Raw genomic sequence first — 19,958 nt, 5'->3', positions numbered from 1 at the left:
GGGCTGGGGGTGGAGTCGCTGTTTGTGTGCTGCAGAACTGGCTGTTTTGTGTTGTTAATGGGTGGGCTGACCCTTTTCCCTTCTGTGCCCCCGTCCCAGGTCGGAGACATCGTTTCGGTGATCGACATGCCCCCCAAAGAGGACACCACCTGGTGGCGAGGGAAGCACGGTTTTCAGGTGAGTCTCCTGCCAAGCTTTCCACCCCTGTACCACGTCATTCTCTCTCCACCTCAGCACAGTCCTGAGCACAGCTGAGGCTGTGAATGGGACAGTTCGTTAGCCTGCTGAGGGCTTCATTCACTCACAGGCAGCATGCGTGAGAAGCGTCTTTGTCCCACAGCAGTTCTGCTGACCCGTTTGGATTCCACAGTGTTTGGCTCACGTTAGCCGCTTCCGTCGGAAGACACAAAGGCGGATCTTCCTTTGACCTAGTCAGCCAGGAGCACCGGGGGAGGGACTGAAAGCTGCACCGGACAGAGGGGAATCGCGGAGAACGCGGTCGCACAACCGGGCAGTCAGTGAAACGGTTGTTGTTGTTTTTCTTCTCTGAGGTCGTTTTGCTGACCATCACAGCTGTTTGCACTGCGCTGAACCGCAGTTCTTTGTTGGAGAGTCCAGGACTCATCAAGATTTCTAAGTTGAGTTGCCCGTAGTCAGCACATAGTCGGTGAGTCTCTGGTCTTCAGCTTGGCTCTAAGTCTTAGTCAGTCTCTGAGATTCCTTGGTTCAGCATCATGTCAGCGGATATGTGGTGAGAATTCTGGGGAAAATTATGAGTTTTAAACAACAGTGGCGGTTGAACTAGGCTTCCCTCCATCACCATTTAGCCTTGCCACTCAAAGGGCAGCCTTCCTTCCAGCAAAAGTTATTTGAAATGAGGATGAAGCTCAGGTACACTTCTTAGTTCTTTGTCTTCAAAACAGCGGTTACCATAAATGCAATCGTTCACAAAAATACGGATGAAAATGTGTCCCGTAGCCATGAGTTAAATGCGCAACGCCTGTTCTATTGTCCAAATAAGGGACGATTCCGATTTGCGGAATGCATGAATAAAGCTAGCAACAATAACTAGAAATGTGATCCAACGTTGCCATCAATTGTGAAATTGGACATTGAAAAGGGGAGGGGATGTAACAACAATTCAAAAGCGAAAGAATAATGTTGCTGTTTAAACTGCTTTAGAATGCTGGATTTTGTAGCGCATTGATTTTAGAACTGTTAAAAAGCTGAGGTGTCCCTTTACTGAGACTCCGCTTTGCGTCAGGCCGTGATATAACCATATACCACGGCCTGTTGTGATCTATTGCTTAAATAATGCCCACCCTTGGACCAATCAGAATGGAGTATTCAGCCAAGCGGTTGTATAATTTCCAATAACGGGACAGTTCGGCGTGTTTATTCTTTACATAACACCCATAACAAAACGACATTAAGAAATCACCGTTTTTATCAACATTAGACATTACAAAAGGGCGCCTGCCACTACACCATCCAAAATGCAGAGCCAGGGCCAGATGCATTACCAGAGTTGCAAGGAAACGTAGCCTGCGTGTAACTGTTGTGAATGTCAAACGTTGCGAGGTAATGCAAAAGCATTGCGAGGGAACGCAAAAGTAGCTAAAAATAAATAAATAAATCCCCACCATGACCTTTAGGGGATTCCGTATTTTTTTCATCCAATCCAGTTTTTTTTCTTCCAGTCCAGGTTTTTGTCTTCCAGTCCAGGTTTTTTTTCCATCCAGTCCAGTTTTTTTTCTTCCAGTCCAGGTTTTTTTTCTTCCAGTCCAGTTTTTTTCTTCCAGTCCAGGTTTTTTATTTTTTTTATTTTTTTTTTATACCTCGCCATAAGTTATTTCTCAGTAAAGAGACACCTCGGGCTTTTAACAATTCTAAAATCAATGCGCTACAAAATTTTGGCTGCGTCTGAATAGTCTTTTTTGCTTAGGAAGGTTCCTAACTGAGTGAAATGACCCGGTAGTATCTAAGTGGCAGCCATGATAAGAGCTGGTCGAATTCTCTAAATACTAAGGAAAGGTGCTTCAGTGCTTTCTTATCTCCTTTAGCATATGGCACACTGGACCGTCCTTTTCGAAAGGAAAGGAGATAATGCCGTCCCACAATTCCTTGCGGCAGCAACATTTAAAACGATGCACCATTCGGCCGTTCACGAAAACAAACGATCAACTTGTGTGGTGGTTCATGAGCTATTATATGCATAGGCTTATAATCAGATCATAATCAACATATTAACCATAAAACAGAAATCTGTCTTTCAAGAAGAAGGGATATGAGACGTTTTTAGCCAGATGATGTTTTTAATTCAGCATGTTTGAAACTTAAGAATGATGATATGTACAGTAGCAGATTTGTAGGCCTAATCTTGCATTAAATTTAACAATTATTTTCACGCAATCATACTTGTATGGGATTCATGTCAATAAATATGAGTGGACAGGAGGGTGAGCGTGAGCAACCATTCTCAACGTGACAACCATTTCGTTTCACTTTTGTGACTGGTAGCCTATATTCCTTTTTTTTTTATTTCAATTCCAACCTTGGTAATGAAGTAATATTTTTCCCCAGGTTGTCCACGTTTATATAGCCTGCATGAAACAGTCATCAGACAGTTTGTAAAACTTAGTTTAGTTAAAAATAAAACAGAGAGAGAGATGAAAAGTACAGTATGAGGATGTGGAAATATATTTCATAATTAATTATATGCCCATATTAAATCAATTTGATGCTTTGAAGGCACAACAGTTGCATTGCCAATGAATATTAGGTTAGAAAATACAACATTTGCCAGATTTAACGTGACTTCCGGTATAAACAATGCCCACTTCTGGTCTTCTATCCGAATACAGATACACAGACAGATAATTTTGTTGGTTGAACAGATACAGATACAGATAATGACGTCTCTGCACACCCCTAGTAATCAACACACCAATCATCTGAGAAAATTTGAACCATTCAGTGAGAGCCCTTGGATCAAGAGACAAATTAATGAAAACGAGAACGTTCCTCACTTACATTGAGGAAACGAAAACGAGAACATACACTTAAGGCATGTATTTTGGAAGTCATGCTTACCATGTATTCTCAGCAGAATGGTGGTGTTTTGAACTGGGCAATGGGGAGCAAATATTGAACAGTAATTCAGAAAACTAAACGGTTATGCTCAGTGTGAGCTTATGTATACCCACATGTTGGTATGTGTGTAGCACCTGATATCTATATCATGCTGAGAGGCTTGAAATAAGTAGTGAGGATACATTGAGCCCATTCAGTTCATGTATGGCTCTGAATGTGAATCTGTAACAGTGCTGCGCAGGACTGATTCTGGCGAAGGAGGAGCCAGGTTGAGCTCTGTCACCCCCCCCCCCCCCCCCCCAGCTGTCAATAGGACTGCAGACCTTGTGGGCTGTGTGGGTGTTGCTTGGGTAGTACTAACATTGTGCCTCTTTGCTAAGGGCACTGAACCTTGAAGCCTTGAGATTACAACATTTTATCTACAAGATTTATGACATCCTTGAAGACGACTGGAGTTTGAGCGAGAACAAGACGAGTCCTTTTAGTGCAGTTTCCCATTGCATGGAGAAACTGCAATGTCTTGTTCTGTCCCCCTCAGTGTCGTCAGGTTTATCCCGGGGTTGGTGGGCAACGTTGCATCCACAATAGAATTGTTTGGGGGGCGGGGCCAAACCCACGCAGGAATACTTCTGATGTCACTGATCGAGTCAGGAAGTGACACGGCAGCTGTGGCCAACCAGAGTGTAGTATTCAGCGGAAAATCAGGTGGAATTGTATGGATGGATTTATCCTTATCTTTTTTTATCCCCCCTGACTGGTAAAGCTGTTCACTGCCATTTTTCATTGATGCTGGTGACGGGTAGTCGCCTTTTCATGCTGCATGAAGATGAAATATGAATACCTGTGGACGCTTGCCTGCCTCCCTGCGTCATGGTCCATTATTGGCCAGGTCATGTCACAGATTCAGTTAGAGTTATTTGCTGTCCCCTCTGATTGTTTCTGAAAGAGCCCTAGTCATGTTCTTGGCTGGCATGTTTTTGGGATAGAAAGTTAATTTTATGAAGCAGTGTACCTTTTTAAGCTGCTAATGTGGTTTAAAGCTTGCTAGGCCAAATGCTGACCTCTTGAGTCTCGTAATCACGCATCTCTCCCAGCTCCCGAGATCCACGTGTCCTCCCAGCCCTGCTCACTGACCCCCTCAGCTCATTTCCCGTACAGAAAGAGAGCCTTTCACTAGCTAATGGCTAATGTTTGCTAACCGTTCTTCAGGAAGGTAAATGGGCTGACATTATAGGAGCTCTAAGAGACTGATTACAGCCTACTCTGCATCTCAGATTTTGACATTTTAACTTATTTTTTACTTTTGACTGTCATTTTGTGGATTAAAGGAGTTTTATGAATTTCATCTCAAGTCTAGCTCACTGAATCGCAGAAGCACAGCCATTGCTCAGAAGCCGATGAAATTGGCCTGAGCAGAAATGAATTTTGCCACTTTGCTTCATCTTGTTTTCTTAATCAGTGAAATGTAGGCGTTTATTCTGAGGTGACTAAGGGATAGCTAAGCAGTTTCAGCATTAAATCACATTTCGGCATGATGTGATATTTTCCCATAACCTTCAACACTAATGTTAAAACAAACACTGGTTCCAGGTTAATGTTTTTTTTTTTCTTTTTTCTTTTTTAAAAATCTGTCTGTATTCTGTCTTGTTTTTACTTTGTGTTCTTTTATTTGGAAAGGAATCTGAAAACCACGTAAAACCTGCTTTAAAAATAGCTTTGTATGCATATTATTTTTCATGGCAGATGTGGAAATGGCGTCCACACAGGAAATGACATACTGACAGGTCTGGCCGCGGGTCTCGGCAGCGCTCGTGCCGCGGCGGCATCCTGACCCGGCCGTACCCGGCGGGCCCCGGGGCGCGTGGCACAGATTAAACCAGAACCAGGGCCAGACAGCTGCCAGGGCTCATCCAGACACCCTCGCGCTAGCTGGCATGCGCCAGAGTGGAACCCGCTTTCCCGCACGGCCTCTTGCCCAGAGAGAGGCTCCAGAAGCCGCATAAAGACGTGCTGCCGTTATGCTTACACTGACCCCATCACCAAAAGCCCTATGGAGGATGTGGCTCGTAATTATGCCTGAGAAAATGATTCAAGTGCGATGGTGTTTTATTACTAGTGTTAAGTGGGGAATGTCACCCTGACTGTCTTTTTTCTCTCTCTCTCTTTTTATCTCTCCATCTTTCTGTAGGTTGGCTTCTTTCCCAGCGAGTGTGTGGAGCTGATCAATGACAAGCTTCCCCAGTCTGTCACCAACTCTGTGCCAAAACCAGGTACTGTGCTCCTCCCAAAATGTCACATGATGCCAAACAGAGGCTGTGATTGTTGGGTTTGAAGGAATTGGTCGTGGCTCACAGATGCACTGCTGTTCCCTGTGATACATTTCAGTGTCTTAATTATGAGTGAATGTACACACATTACACGTACAGGCTGAAAGCCATAAGTGATGCAAGAGGGTTTCATGTATTGATGTGTTTTAGATGGTGAGTTGTCCTGTGGGAGCACAGAATGTAGAAGTAGACTGCTACTAAGCCATATGATGGTGTGGCTGGTCTTGGTGGGTTTGAAGAGAGTGTCCTAGCTGGCCTTCCAAGGACATTAACATGAATGAAATAAAGCATATAGACGCTGCAGTGTTTGGTATCATTGGGTATCACTGTAACTGTTTCTATGGGGATTACTTGGATGTACTATTTGATAAAAAATAGACTCCACTGGAGCCTATATCTGTATCGCTGGTGAACCACACAAATCCTGCCTGCAAGAACATTGTATTGCTCAGAGACCACTTTAACCAGCTGTAGGAGGGAGGACCTGTACCCAGTTGACAGGGATTTGGTTTCCCTTTAAAAGCAGCTTTTTCAGTCAAATCAGGTCCATGCTCCTTGTAAAAAAGGAATTTAAAATGGAACAGGCCATTTAATTGGTGACTGTGTATTACACACAATTGCCTGAAAATTCTTGAACTGTTTACCTGTTTCATCATTTACCCATAATGCTTTTACTTAAACGGCATCCACACATTGGAATTACCGCTACCTGACAATCCTTCACTATTCCTAGAGAGTGGAACTTCTGTGTGCACAGTGGCGTTCTTTTAAAATTGCAAGGAGCTCGCTTCTGGATGAACAAACAAAAAAATTGTGGCCAAAATGACATTTCTGTTCACTCAGGGGAAAAGTTTAGAAAACCAAGTAAAATACACTGCCAGGGACTGAAGCAACGTGTCAGAAGTAAACAAACTGACAGGTATCTGAAACGGAGCTTATAAGCAGAATGTGAAGCGAGCATTCTTCTTTTAGGCCTCTTCTTGGGTAGCACAAGAACTTTCCAAAAGCCAGCTTACGTCATATTTGGCATTCTCATAACATTGTAAAGTTCTCTGCACGTTAGACCCAAAACGCGTAAAACGGGCTGTCACTGACCTCGAGTGGGCGAATCCCCGCGAGTCATGCTGTAATCATTTGGTGTGGTCTGCGCATAAGAGGGAAATGCCGGAGTATGTGAGCGCTGTTGTTAATTTTGCCAGAGCGAGAAAGCCACAAGCCCGTGTAAGACAGACTTAAAGAGGACTTCATTGGCTAGAGCCGAGGGGAGGAAATTGTATAAGGTGTTTAGCTTTTTAATAAGAAGAGCTCCGCAGCCTACCTACGCCAGGTAGCAGCAGTACTACTTGCAGTGTCCATAGCAGCGAGAACCAAGATCACGAGTAAATAACCCTGCGGTGGTCACAAGACCTTCATCTTTCAGATCGGACCTCCGGGACTGCTGGAACATGCCGGCATTCCAGCAAATGAAGGAGGGAAAGGCTCTTAATTTGCGCAGTGGTTAAGAGAATTTGGGGTTAGCATGTCCCTCTACACCGCGCCGCTGCCTCCCCACACGTCCCCCTGGACCTGACACGCCTGTGGCCCCACCCACGTCCCCGACCGCATGTTTAATGCTGTTGTCTCACTGTGTCCCCTCCCGCCAGCCTCCCCCAGCTCTGGTCTGCGGCCTGCATCCTGGAGTTTCTTCCCTCCCTGTACGTGCTGGTATATCTCACACTTTCCCTCACAGGCACAGGCACACAGGCAGAGACACACACGCACACACACACACACAGGCACACAAACACAAACAGGCACACTCACACATACGCAATCACACACTCACACATACGCAATCACACACTCACTTAGTCCCCCTTTTTAAGAACATTGTTGCCCTGAGAATTTATTTAACCAATTCATAAATGATAAAAGTTAAAGCACAGCACATAGCAGTCCTTCAGTTTGTATTATTTTATTTGTGAAGTTAATGTCTCTCAATGCGGTCTTAACATGTAACGCAGTTTCCAAATTTTTCATAGTTTATTTAAACCCTGGAGATTTTTTAATATCATTTATGTAACTTTTACAAAATCTTAGTCAAAAAAATAGAACCTTCTGTATAAAGATGTGACTGACAGGATATGACTGCTAGACCTGCTATCCCTCCTGATGTGTTCTCTAATCAAATTAAATAATTTTCTCCCTTTTTGTACCCCCCGGCACCCCCAACTCCCCTGTATCCCCCTCCCCTCCCTTCTGGGCCCTGACTGCATGCAGATTTGGAAATGGAGAGTGTTAAGCAGGATAATGCATGGGTTCCCGACCCTCTCAACCACTACAGGATAAGCTCAGGTAGAAGTCGGTTCCTTGGTTTGCCAGTGTTACTGTAACCTAGAGCTAACCTCGTAGTCAGTACGTCACTAACACGCTTCGCCGGTCGCCGTCTCTCTCCTCCTAACACCGCTGCGTTCAGCCATCAGAGCTGAGGCCCGCATGGAATCAGCGTTCAGTTACATTTCTGTCCTCTTATTTATAATGGTTCCCTTTCAGGGCATATTCTGTGATTTTAAAATACCATATTTTGTTATGAAATGTGAAGCTGTAAAATGTGGAAAGTAAAGCTTCATTACTCCTCGAAATGGATTGAAGCCTTTATGAGTGATCACTCCTGAACCAATCATACATATTGTTTAGATTTTTAGACCAGTGACTTTTGATTGGTTTGGGCAAGTCAGGGATTGACAGCCTGATTTCTTCCATCCATTATTGGGCTCCCAACGCCTTAACTACTCCCCATTGGCACAAACTCATGCAGGTTAGATTTGTATTGTCACAGAGCATATTCTGCTTTCCTTATGTGTCAGGGGAAAATAAACCCTGAAAATCTGAAGCCATAAAGAGGAAAAGAAATGTAACTGAGCTAGTAAAACTTTAGAGAGGATCATCTCTTTTACAGTATACTAACATTAAATCACATACTCTAGTTCACATAGGTAGCTCATCTTGCTGTCACCGTTTCATATTCATATATGAGCAGCTCCTTTCCTTTAGAAATTTGTACCATGAAATCGGCAATCCAAGGGAAACGGTTGGCCTTACCGTGCACAAAAGTAAGCTGCCTTTTCAAGGCAAAAGGCTTATCCAACCAAACATACATTATCCAGCCATACATGCTCATCCAACCAAAAAGCTTACCCATGCATTTAAAGGACAGTGGGTGTTCTTTAAGTTCACTAATGGGTTTAGACCTCAGTGCTCGTTAGATGTGCTTTAGTTGAATGGAGTGAGGAGAGGTGCAGCACAGGTTGTGTGGAGTAGCCTCGTTTGTGTGGGGCGGAGCCTGCTACGCCCTTCCTGGTTCCTCTCTCCTCTCACTCCCCAGTTAACGCAGAACGTTCTCACAAAGTTGTTGCCATGTAGTGACAATGTTATAACATTGAGAACATTCCAGTAACATTGTGAGAACATTTTGTGTTAGCTGAGACTATTTTCAAACCTTCACAATGAAGACACTTCCCACCTGAGAGTGCAAACACAAAGAGGTGGGCTTGCTTTTCATGACTGCAAAAACTTCTGAAGATTTTCTCTGTTTGCCCCATTAACTTCGTGGAATATACAGTAAGTAAATTGTGGATTGTTTCTATTTTTATATTTGTTTTTGTGGGGTTTTAGAAGGACACTGGGGCGGAACAGCACTTGTTTAAATTCTTTATTCACAGTTCCTGACACACAGCAGCAGATGATTTTCTGTTTCCAGTTCTGATTGTGCAGAGTGACAGAGTAGTTTGTCATGGGGCTGAAAGGTCCTCATTAATCCATTGCTGTAGATCAGAAAACCTTCTCAAGATGTATCCGTGTTTGGCTTAACTTGGGTGGGGGAGGGATAAACAGCAAAAACCTGCTCTGGTGATTTATTCAAAGCTGTAAGTAGAGGGCTGTAAAACGATCCTGTGAGTGTGAGCTTTGTCCTCAGAACGCATGATGTAGTTTCTCCACAGTGAATGAAATGACGCACTCCTTATAGATACCCAGATGTGCTCAAATATGACCTCTGTGGCCTGGATTCTGCAGTGCTCATGGAGGTTTAGCTACACTTAAACAGACATTTTTAAATGGGAAAAGGGCAAATGCAATCCTCTCAATAGGGATCATCGTCCCTTTAGGTCTGTCCAAGTTACCTTTGGTTGTTTTATGATGTTGTTCACTCACAATTTATGAATATATGAAAGTTCAATAATGAAGTCATTTAGACTGTCATTACTGGTCTTGAATACTTAAGTCCCTCCTCCAGGTTCTAAGTTGTGAAAAATGTTCCGTTCCCCCACACAGAGTTAATAAGCTTAGGGGGTCTTTGATTAAGTCTGTTGCTTAAAAGGGTGGTCCAAATCCAGAATAATGGCAAAACCTGCCTCTGAGGAGTTATTTGGATACTGTAAAATAAGCTTATATCCATATACTGCTTAATGACTTGCCCCCCTGGGTCCAGAATGCTAGTGTAGACTGGTTAGTAGTGACACAGGCTATAACGGTGCTGAGGGCATTAGGATGTCATACTGCAGGATATTCTTATATCAGAATTAAGAAACATACCGTTATGGTAGCTGACTCGTCTTTGTAAACATAAGCTTTTCAAATATAAGGATGCAAAATGTTATGCCATCTCACTAAGCAAGCTAGCCATCCGCCAGCCAATTTAACTAGCTGTCTGTCTACCCAACTGGCATGTTGGTCTATGATACCTTTTACAAACACAGACCACCATTTAAAAAAATTTTTTTAAAGCTGTCATCCAACATAATTTAGCTAAACAAATCCTGTCCTGTTTTCTTTTGTAAGACAGTGGACATCATTAATGTTAAATTTTGAATACTTCTGTGAAGCAAATTGCTACAATGCTACTTTAATGGTTCAGGAAGTAACTGTGCCAGTCAAGGAAGTATGGCAGCTGTGAGCTGCCTGCACCAGCAGCACCAGTTGTGCAGTCCTTCAGCGCAGTTGCTACACAGCTAAGCTGGTGGAGAAGGAAAATAAAGGTTGTTGTTAAGCATTCTAGTTGACACAATTTACTGGCCATTCCAAATTGTGGGAGAAAAAGAAAAAATATTGGAAACAAGGAAATTACAAAAAAAATAAAACCTAATTTTGTGCAAGTATGCACCATCATGCACGTGCGCGCGCACACACACACACACACACACACACACACAAGCAAGCCCTTGATTGTGGGACACAGCCCTCTCTCCTCCGGCCCGCTGTGGCAGGTGTGAGTCCAGATGTAGCCGCCCTACTTCTCCCCCAATCCCCCACTTCCTCCCCAGGCACAGCAGCCGTCCGGTCTGGAGAACACGGGGCAGCTGTGTCTTTGAACGGGCTGGGACGTTTGGACACGTCTGAGAGGGAGAGAGAGGTGCGAGTGAAACAGCTGGATCTCCGTCCAGCTGTCCCAGGGGGTTCCTGTACGTTTCCTGTTTAATCAAGTCGAGGGGTTTCGCTGTCTGTGCTGCAGAGATCTGGCACAGGGTTGGATGGTTAGAAACTGGCGGTGTCAGAAAAGGGGAGTAAGGCTGAGCAAGCTGCCAGGAGTGTTATCCAAATGACACCTGAGTTTATTTTGTGATGGGATCATACTTGTGCTTATGCAAAAGGAATCTGTTCATTTTCTCTTTCCTTTACCTAGCTGTGTGAACGTTTGCAACAAGTACTATGACAAACGTTGATCTTGGAATCCTTATGTCATTGCTAATAGTACTGTTTTTACTCATTAATGATGGCTTACTTGATAGTTAATTGCAGCAGAGGAAATAAGAAATTAATAAATTGGTTTCTCAGAAATCCCTTTCTAAACAGATGCTGCTCATTTAAAGTTTCAGAATGATATAATGCTGTTAAGATTAAATTGATTCTTTAGTACACAAGTTTAAATAGCTTGAGAAATTTAAGAAATACAACAGGTTTGTTGATGTGGATCTCCTGCACATTTAGTAATTTCCTCTTACCTACCCGATCATTATTCAAATTTGTTTTATGTAAGGAATTCTAACTCCCTGTACTTTTTCAGAGTTTACTCTGCCTTATTAAATTAATGAATTAATTTTTCAATATTGGACCACATAAGAGAATGCTGTACCTCAGATGTTTTTGGGAGCCTTGGATGAACCTGTGGCGTGGTGTATCTTGGGCCATGTGCACATCAGGACCCATGTGTTGCCTGGTTATGCATAGAAGACCACAATAATTGTATATTATGTAACATTCATATTTTCATATACTGCATTGTTGATCAGTAGGAACAAGGCGTTCGTTGTCCATACAACACTGTGATGGCAGCCTGGTCTTACTCCACTCTCAGTACCCCATTGAACGGAGCTTGGCTGTGTGACAGGAAGTTTCTTCATAGTAAATAGAGAACTGCCTGTTGGTCTCAATACAGTTTGCGACCAGAGAAAATCGAGTTCGTGCGGATGACAGCCTCTTTGGGCAGGGTGCCAAGCAAGTTCCAGAGACAAAAACTCAGCAACATCAAATACCTAATCATTTCCATCAAGCATCAGTTTAAGCAGCAAGAAAGGAATCTTGTAAACTACCTTGATACAAGAGAGATTGTATTAAATTACCCAGTTAACATGTTCCAAAACTTAAAAGCAAGGATTAGCCTTATTTTCCCAACTGCTCAGCCGTATATGCATTTACTTAAGCACTTTAGTAATTTGCGAGTGTTACAGTAAATAACCGACCTTTTATATTAGGCATATATAGTCTTTGAGCAACTGCGAGATAACAGCAACCAAATCCATGTCCAAGTATTTTTTTCTCCGATAGATGGTGTACTGCTGTAGATATCAGTAATAGTGCATGGACTACATGAAATGGTATTCTATTGAAGAATCCAGGCGGAACTATTTGTGATTGTCTGGGGGTAGCTAATGACATCTGTGCAATCATTTGGGTCGAGGATGGTATTTGAACTTTAACAGTAATCGACCGTTTACGCTACAATATCCACACTAAAATGTACAGCGGCTGCATTGTCCATGACCATTTCGTGGTTTATGGAGTGGTCTGTTCAGGGCAAAGCGGTGCTGGAGAGGTCGGTCTTGAAACTTTCTTCTTTTTTTAATATAAAATAATTGATCTACCATTCTATGATTAGTCTGCATCCTTCATGCGCCTTGCGCCCTCTGCTTTTACGAAAGACGGGCTGTGCTTAATTTTAGTTGACGTATTGTGAGTGCAAGTACTGCCAGTTTGTTGAGGGGTAATAAACAAAACAAAATGAGTTTACATTCAAGAAGCAACCGTTGTATCGCGCACTACGCGTAATCGGAGATAATTTATAAATATGTTTTAGAGGCGTTACTTGCTTTCTGATTGGAGAATAGCTTCGTCCTGTTGTAGCTGGAATACTCAGCTCAGACGTGGGACGGGGGCGGTGCGTTCACTGGCTTTGAGCGGGGTGGAGATGAGGGGAAGCCAGTTGCAGTGAGACTCCGGAGGTCGGACTCAGCAGCACAGAGGGAAGACTCAAAAGTTTAACAAAGGATAAAGTTTTCTAGCGAATGCTCTTTGGTGGATGACAGTTTAAGACATGCGTCGTGAGAGCGAGGCTTGTCTGGCACAATGAAAATCACTTCAGGTTGCGCTGCATTTGTAGGCTCGACCGGTGGAGTTCCCATTGGTTAAAAGTGGTGTTAGCCTTTTGAAACAAGACAGGAATCCCGTTGAATCTTGAATCACTGTCATTACTCTTGAGCTGGTTCTCGGACGGGTGCATATTTGTCGAGTAACTGACCTCTTGCTAGCAACCGTTTTGGAGTAAACTGAGGATCTGAAACTGATTTACAATTAGGAATCCAGGTAAGAAGGACACTGTTTTGGTTCGTTGTTAATTTCTAGAATAATTTATATAGAGTTATGCCGTTAGGCGGCGTTATATTAGTGAGCTAGTTAGTGAACTAAACTCACTGTTTTTATTTGATCGTGGAAGTTTATTCCGAAAGTTCTGTTAAGGGTTGTTTTCGACATATTCATCTTCTGCTTAATTAGTGCTGGTTTTGATAAAGAACAATTGCTATTGACAGTTGGTTAAATTTCTCCTTAAAAAAGTGGTCAATTTTTCGTTTTATCATTAGGTAATTTTTACTTTCATGTCTACATCAATAATGGTGTGTGCGTGTTAAATATATGCGTGTATATGCATGCGCGCTTCTGCTTTTATTAGCTGTTCTTGGTATTTTGCTTTCATGCAAAGTCAAATACATTATACACACGGTCAGCTGTGCTTCCTGTTATATGAGGGATATTGTTGTATTATTGTTTGATATATGTATAATGTTTTTTACGTTATATTACGTTATGATATTATCAGATATTACGTTATGTAGTTGGCTAAAGCCTTAACCAAACTTCTTACCATAAGAGCAGTAATTGGCCTCCCATGGAGTTTTCCCTCGGCTTCGTTCGGTGAATTGGCCTCATACAATAGACAATTGAGTGGCTCGTGAATGCGTTTGATTTGCCACAGAGACTAAAGCATTAAGATGATTAAACTCGTGGAGAATAAATACGATAAATACTGTTGTGATTTACATAGATTGTGACATTTATTTTCTGGATACATTTTAATAGAGGTGCTAGTGGTTGCACAATCGCTGGCTATGGTCATCATTAATTCTTTATATGATTTTTAAAGGTAGGTCAAGCTATATTTTAAATGTCTGAAGTTTTAAGGAGTTCTACGTGAACTTTTCAAGGCTAGTAGTCTGAAGTCCTGTGAATTATTAACCCAAGTCTGGACACTTTATGAATAGTTTTTTTTCCCTCTCCTTTTGTAACATTCCTGAATGTTAGTTTCTGAAGATAAGGTCTTTGCAATAGCTGTTTGGCAAGCAATCTTTAGAATGCATAATTTAGTTTAATACAAAAATGTTGCATGATATATTTGTGTTGCCTATCTAGCACTTAGGCGGCAATAGGCCTCCAATTTATTAACGTTAGGGGAATCATCCAGTAACAAAAATTAAATGATATTCCAACCAGATAGTTGACACATCACACTGAAATCCTATTTCAGTTCATTTATGATTATTCCACTCTTGCCCTCATGAAAGCACAATGCCATGTCCAAATATTAACAAAAGCCACACACTGTATGGGTCACCAAAGCTACTTTTAGCCACTGTTACCAAATCTTTCTTGTGAAAATGAAGCCTTTGATATTTCCCAGGCTTAACGTTCCACATTCTCGCAGGTCTCTCCAGAGGAGTGTTCTCTTGGAGAAATGGCGCCTGCACAACTTCATACTTAGCCCAAGCAGCACTGGTGCTAGTATCAGTCAGCTACTGTGGTCATCCTCACCAGTGAATCCACATGTGGAAGATACGAGTTGACCTGCAGTTAGCGCAGGGGCCGGAGCCATTAAATCATGAAATGATGAACAAAGCACATTTTAGATTTTTATAGTAAAACCCCTGTGAAAATCAAGGCTCAAAATTGATGGGGATCATCTGATTCTTGTTAATCTTTTGTATATTTTTATAGTAGCCTTCTGAAAACAGTTGAGTTGAGAGTGTATGAAGACAAAATGCGCCACCGTTTTTCTCTGTCCATAGCAGGAGCGTACTGTGGTAGGTTTGGTATTTCTGGTGGTATTTCTCTCAGGTAAGTCATCCGCACAAGTCAGTCCAGAGAAAGGAATTCTGTTTTGGTTAGCTGATTCAGCAATTTAGATTTGTTCTGGTTTTGTTTGGTTTTAAGTAGTTGGTTTTCCTCACCAAGAGGACAGCACTCTCACTGAAAAATACTACTGGAGGGTGTGTGTGGGTGTGGGTGTGTGACAGTATATGCACTCACCCAGGGTACTTGGTTAGTATCAGGCTAAGATGGTTGATTGTAAGTGGAGCACAAGATAAACGGGAATAATCATGCCTTTGCCCCCCCCCCCCCAACACACATGTTCTTATAGCCTCCTTCTGAATACTATTTGCATTGTTGAGCACTGAAAACACATATTCATGATGGACGCTGGCCCTCTTCTCTCCCTTGGCCTCGGGCGCTGCTTCCTCAGTAACTGAGGCCTGGAACAATCATTCATTCTGCCCTGTTTATGACACAGGCTCACTCTCCCAGACACAGATGGAGGTCAGTCTCTCTCAGCCACGTTGCAGCCGGCAGATGTGCTTCCCACATTTGTCATCTGCATGAAATTGGTGTCATTGAATCCCCCCCGGTACCCACGGTTCGCTTTGTTACCGGCATTGCTGTACAGCGAGGAATGCTGAACTCATTTGCATTTATATGGATGGTTATTGTTGCTACTTATTTTGAACTGATTCACCTCGACACCCAAGTTAGATTGAATGTCCAGGTTAGGTTTTGCCGTAGTTTCCAGTTGCATTTCCTTGGGAGAATGGGGTGTGCCCACATACATACCTAAAAGAAATGTACCCTCTGGATGGTCAGGCTGATGTGTGGAAAGGTAGAACCCTGAGAGAGAATACCCAGTTTTTACCCAGTGTGTTTTGGTTGTGGCTGATATGGGAAATCTTCTGGAAATGTGGGGTTTACGGGGAAAATCAGTTCCCCGTGCACTTGGAGGTTTGTCCTTGAAGGAGTCCAGAACAGATCCTTTGGATAGGTCTTGCCTGATGCAATGGAACACTCAGGGTCATCTGGAGATAGAGAGCGTGATGTTTGCAATTACTCTGGTAGCTGGCTTTGCTGTGACTTCATCCAGCGCTCATTTTCTCCTATGCAAGTTTTGGGCTACGCTAATCACAACAGTTTTGATAGCTGACTGTCCCAGAGTTCACCATTGGCCTCCGACTGAAGTGTGACGCTGTCCAGCAACAGCTGTAATGACTTGGAGTGTGTGGAATTCTCCCTTTTTCCCCCCATTAAAGAAAGAAAGAAAAGGCCAGCACATCTCCCAGATTTTCCTACCCAAAATCAAAAGCTGTCTGTATAATCCCTGCAGTGGCTTCAATATTTAAAACAAAGCAAATGCAAGCGGCCGTCTGGCCGGGTAGAGGGTTCAGTGTTTAGTGGCCTTAAAAAACTGGACAGGATTCTATAGGTGTGTAATGCAACTTGAAGATTGAAATCAGGAACTTTGCTTACAGCAGCATATTCCTGTCAGTGATGGATTAGTTGCAGTAGTGCTCATGGAAATGACACTCTGAGAACAGCAAAAAGTGTGTGAGCGTGTGAGTGCGCGAATGTGTGCAATGACGGCAGCAGTGCATGCTTTGTTTGTGCACAACATTTGTTTTCATTTTCCGTTCCATGTGGAGAATTTTTCAATGCCATGTCTGTGTACATTTTCCATCGTCTTCATTTTTCCGAAGGCTGCACGCAGTTTAACAGTGACGTCAAGCATTTTGGCTCGCTCATTCATTCACAAGGTCCTTTTTTCCTTGTAAATAAACGAGTGAAAGAAATGTCAAAAACGATAAATGCTCATTGTGACTGCTTGGCCTCTGCTCTGAATAACAGCACAAGCTTGAGGCTGGCTTATCATTGGTATTGTAACGTGAGTTTGCCAGAATGCACCGCTCACTCTCCGAGCCCATCTCTTGCCGTTTTTTCTTCCTTGTGTCCAAGAGCCCTGCATGCAAATTCCAGGGCGCGGCTGCTGGATTTAATTTGCGTGACTGTGTCTGTCAGCACTGGCCCGACCAGAAGCAGCACATGGGCCGTAAAAAAATCTGGAAGGAGAACTGACCGACCCTCCCTTTATTTATTATTTTAATTCTCTTTTCATTGTTCATTAAATCTGACAAAAAAGCACTTGTGAGCTTCCCTGTCCTGTGCCCACTGCTAATTGAAGTGAGGACAATAAGGGGAATGGAGGGATTTTAAGTTTGTAACTGACTTGACATGGGTGGGTGTGGTATTTTTGGCATGATGCATTCTACATCATTAATGTTTCTGTTCATCCCTTTGAAGCTGATTGCTTTGCCTGCCCAACCTGCGCAGTCACTGAGCTTTTATCATGACCTGTTGTTTTAATAGTGGACGGATTTATCCTTTAAGACATACTGATATCTCAGGTGGTCACCGCCTGTAGGTAAATTGTATGTAGGTCAGTAGGCCCTCCTAAATTGCTGTATCGATGCATGCCAAATTGCCAAGAAAGTTATGCTCTCATCTCTAATAATTATCTGCTGCTCTGTCCCTCCCAAACCCAGTCTTTTTGTGAACAATTTCATCAGAGTTTTGGTGTGATGGGAATGAGCCAATGAGACCAATAAAGTTTTTAGCTCTTGGCTGCAGTTGCAGACTGTTCGTTTGATCCATAAAAGCCTTTGGTTCAGTTTTGGCTAATTTTGCGGAATTATCTTGGTTGCATGTTTAATGTACATACCTATGAAAACTTGTCAAAATAATACATTCTCAACAGATTTTTTTAGTATCATTTAAAATTTTTCTAACAGGAAAAAAATAAGCAAAACTGAAGGGCAGTTGTTGGCCCTCGGTTGAACTTTTACCATCATTAATCACTTTCTTGGCACGGCAGGCATTTGATTTCAAATAACCACTTTCTGTGTCTCCAGGGAGAGATGGTAGTCTACTGAAACCTCAATGGCAGACACATTTTCTGCTACAGTTGAAGATGCAAATTTCAGATTCAGGGAAATGTTTTGCTGTGTGACCTACGATTCGATGTAGTGGATTTAAGAAATTCCTCTTCCCAGCAGAATAACAAAAGCTTATGCAAAGCAGACATGCCTGATCCTACTTCCGTTCTCTTAAAGGAAAAGTTTTTTTTTTTCTTTTCTTAGACTGCTCTGAAAGTACAGACAACCTCGGTTTTTTATTTAAGCCTCAGATTTTTGATTTAAAGTACTTAAAGGCTTTAAATCAAAAGGCTGTTCTTTGCTGTGAATAATCTATTTCCCCAGCCAGCTCATCTGATCCTCTGGGTTGTTTTCTAAATTCAAGACATGGATTTAAAGCCTTAAAATGGGGAATATTGATAGAACCTCTTTGTTCCATTGATCCAGTGTTTTCCACAGAAGCATTCCATCTCTCTGGCAACCCACTGGTGATGGGGAAACTGGGGCTTTATAAGCCCCATAGTGGGTGGGTCTACTGTGTGCTGTCAGTCACTGACTTGTTGGAATTAATCAGAAGGACACTCCTCTTCATCTCAAAACTGTGATTGGTTAAAATCAGCAAATCGTTGATGCCACAACATGATAGCTCAGCTCATTTTGCAGTTCTCTCCCATCACTACTCGCTAGCTAAAATTATGTCTATAGTCTTTTGCACTGTCAAAAAAGTGATACATTTGCAAAAAAAAAAAACTTCTTTTCATTAATTGTGGTGATCCTTAAACTCTCCCAAACCGTGTTTTTGGGCCAAGGTTTAGGGCAGATGTTGCTTGAATCTACACAGCCCCCTTACCGCTGGTTGCACAGATGGAGCAGCAGGACGCCTTTTTTGCGCCACCCTGTAGGCTGTCCTGTGGAATAACGGGGAACTTGTGCATTTGGTTTGCAGTATCCAGGAAGCACGGGAAGCTGATCACGTTCCTGCGCACCTTCATGAAGTCCCGGCCGACCAAGCAGAAGCTGAAGCAGCGGGGGATCCTGCGGGAGCGCGTGTTCGGCTGCGACCTCGGCGAGCACCTCCTCAACTCGGGCCACGACGGTGAGCGCCGCCGCCGCCGCCGCGCAGCTCCGGCACACGCGCCGGGGCTAACGGTGCGCGCGCTCGCCGATGCGTACGCAGTCTGGGTGGCTTAATCTGCTCCCAGACTCTGCTTTCCACAGGCAGTCCACATGATGTAATGATCTGTGAAACTTGCAGTGTGTCTGTGCAGCGCAGGTCTAAAAACAGAAGGATATAGCCCAGAATAAATAATCCTGCAAGTCTTTCGTGCTGACATGGGAATGAGGGGGTGATGGGAGATTGAGGCTACAGGAATGCCCACAATGAACTAATCTGAACCAATCGTAGTGCTTTTCTGTGGAGGCTGAAAGGTGAGCTGAGGACTGACATCACGTGATGGATCAGGGTTGATGAAGCCCTCTTCTCATTCATGTTCTGCCATCCAGGTGGTTTACAGAGCTGTGAAACAGTTTGAGCTTACTTTTTTCCCCCAAAGTTCAAACTTAAATTTAAGAATTTGGACCTTTGTTTTTGGTCCCGCATTTTGCCATCAGCAAACACACACACACACACACACACACACACACACATAAATGATGACAGTTTGGCCTATAACAGATTAGAGTGTTGTTATTATTAAGGCTGGATGTCTGTCATGGAAAATATTGGCTAAAGTCACGGTGCAGTCACGGTCAATTTGTTGAAAATCACTGAGTACTGAAAGAAGTGCCAGAAATCACAGTGCTTAAAAAAAGAAAACATTATTAAATTAATAGATCTCATGTGCAGCAGTGGGAAACAATTGAAATAACATGCATAACTGTTGCAACAGTAACACGTGCCTGAATTTATTAAAAAAAATATCCATTCAGTTGCAAGTTTGATTCGTTGATAGGCTGGTGCACTTAATTGCTTCGGCCAATCAGAGAAAGAAAGAGCATGTTT

At 42.9% G+C, this 19,958-nt stretch overlaps 1 protein-coding gene across 8 annotated transcripts in view; it reads left to right on the top strand.

Annotated features, from left to right (window-relative positions):
• Nucleotides 1-19,958, top strand: part of arhgap32b (Rho GTPase activating protein 32b) — a 118,483-nt gene that overhangs the window by 82,093 nt on the left and 16,432 nt on the right. For 6 of the 8 annotated variants that reach the window (XM_064351048.1, XM_064351050.1, XM_064351047.1 and 3 more), the window contains 5 exons: nt 100-177; nt 5,282-5,363; nt 7,064-7,114; nt 7,680-7,754; nt 18,903-19,052. In XM_064351048.1, coding sequence (XP_064207118.1) covers nt 100-177; nt 5,282-5,363; nt 7,064-7,114; nt 7,680-7,754; nt 18,903-19,052 — 436 coding nt within the window. Of the gene's footprint in view, nt 1-99; nt 178-5,281; nt 5,364-7,063; nt 7,115-7,679; nt 7,755-11,449; nt 13,257-18,902; nt 19,053-19,958 lie in introns of those variants that run through there. The other 2 variants (XM_064351051.1, XM_064351052.1) reach the window with 2 other exon arrangements.

The sequence above is a fragment of the Anguilla rostrata genome, chromosome 9, assembly GCF_018555375.3.
Source record: "Anguilla rostrata isolate EN2019 chromosome 9, ASM1855537v3, whole genome shotgun sequence".
In the NCBI taxonomy this organism is placed as follows: Eukaryota; Metazoa; Chordata; class Actinopteri; order Anguilliformes; family Anguillidae; genus Anguilla; species Anguilla rostrata.
Note: the sequence above shows the minus strand (reverse complement) of the source record. Positions and strands in the feature narration are given on the sequence as shown.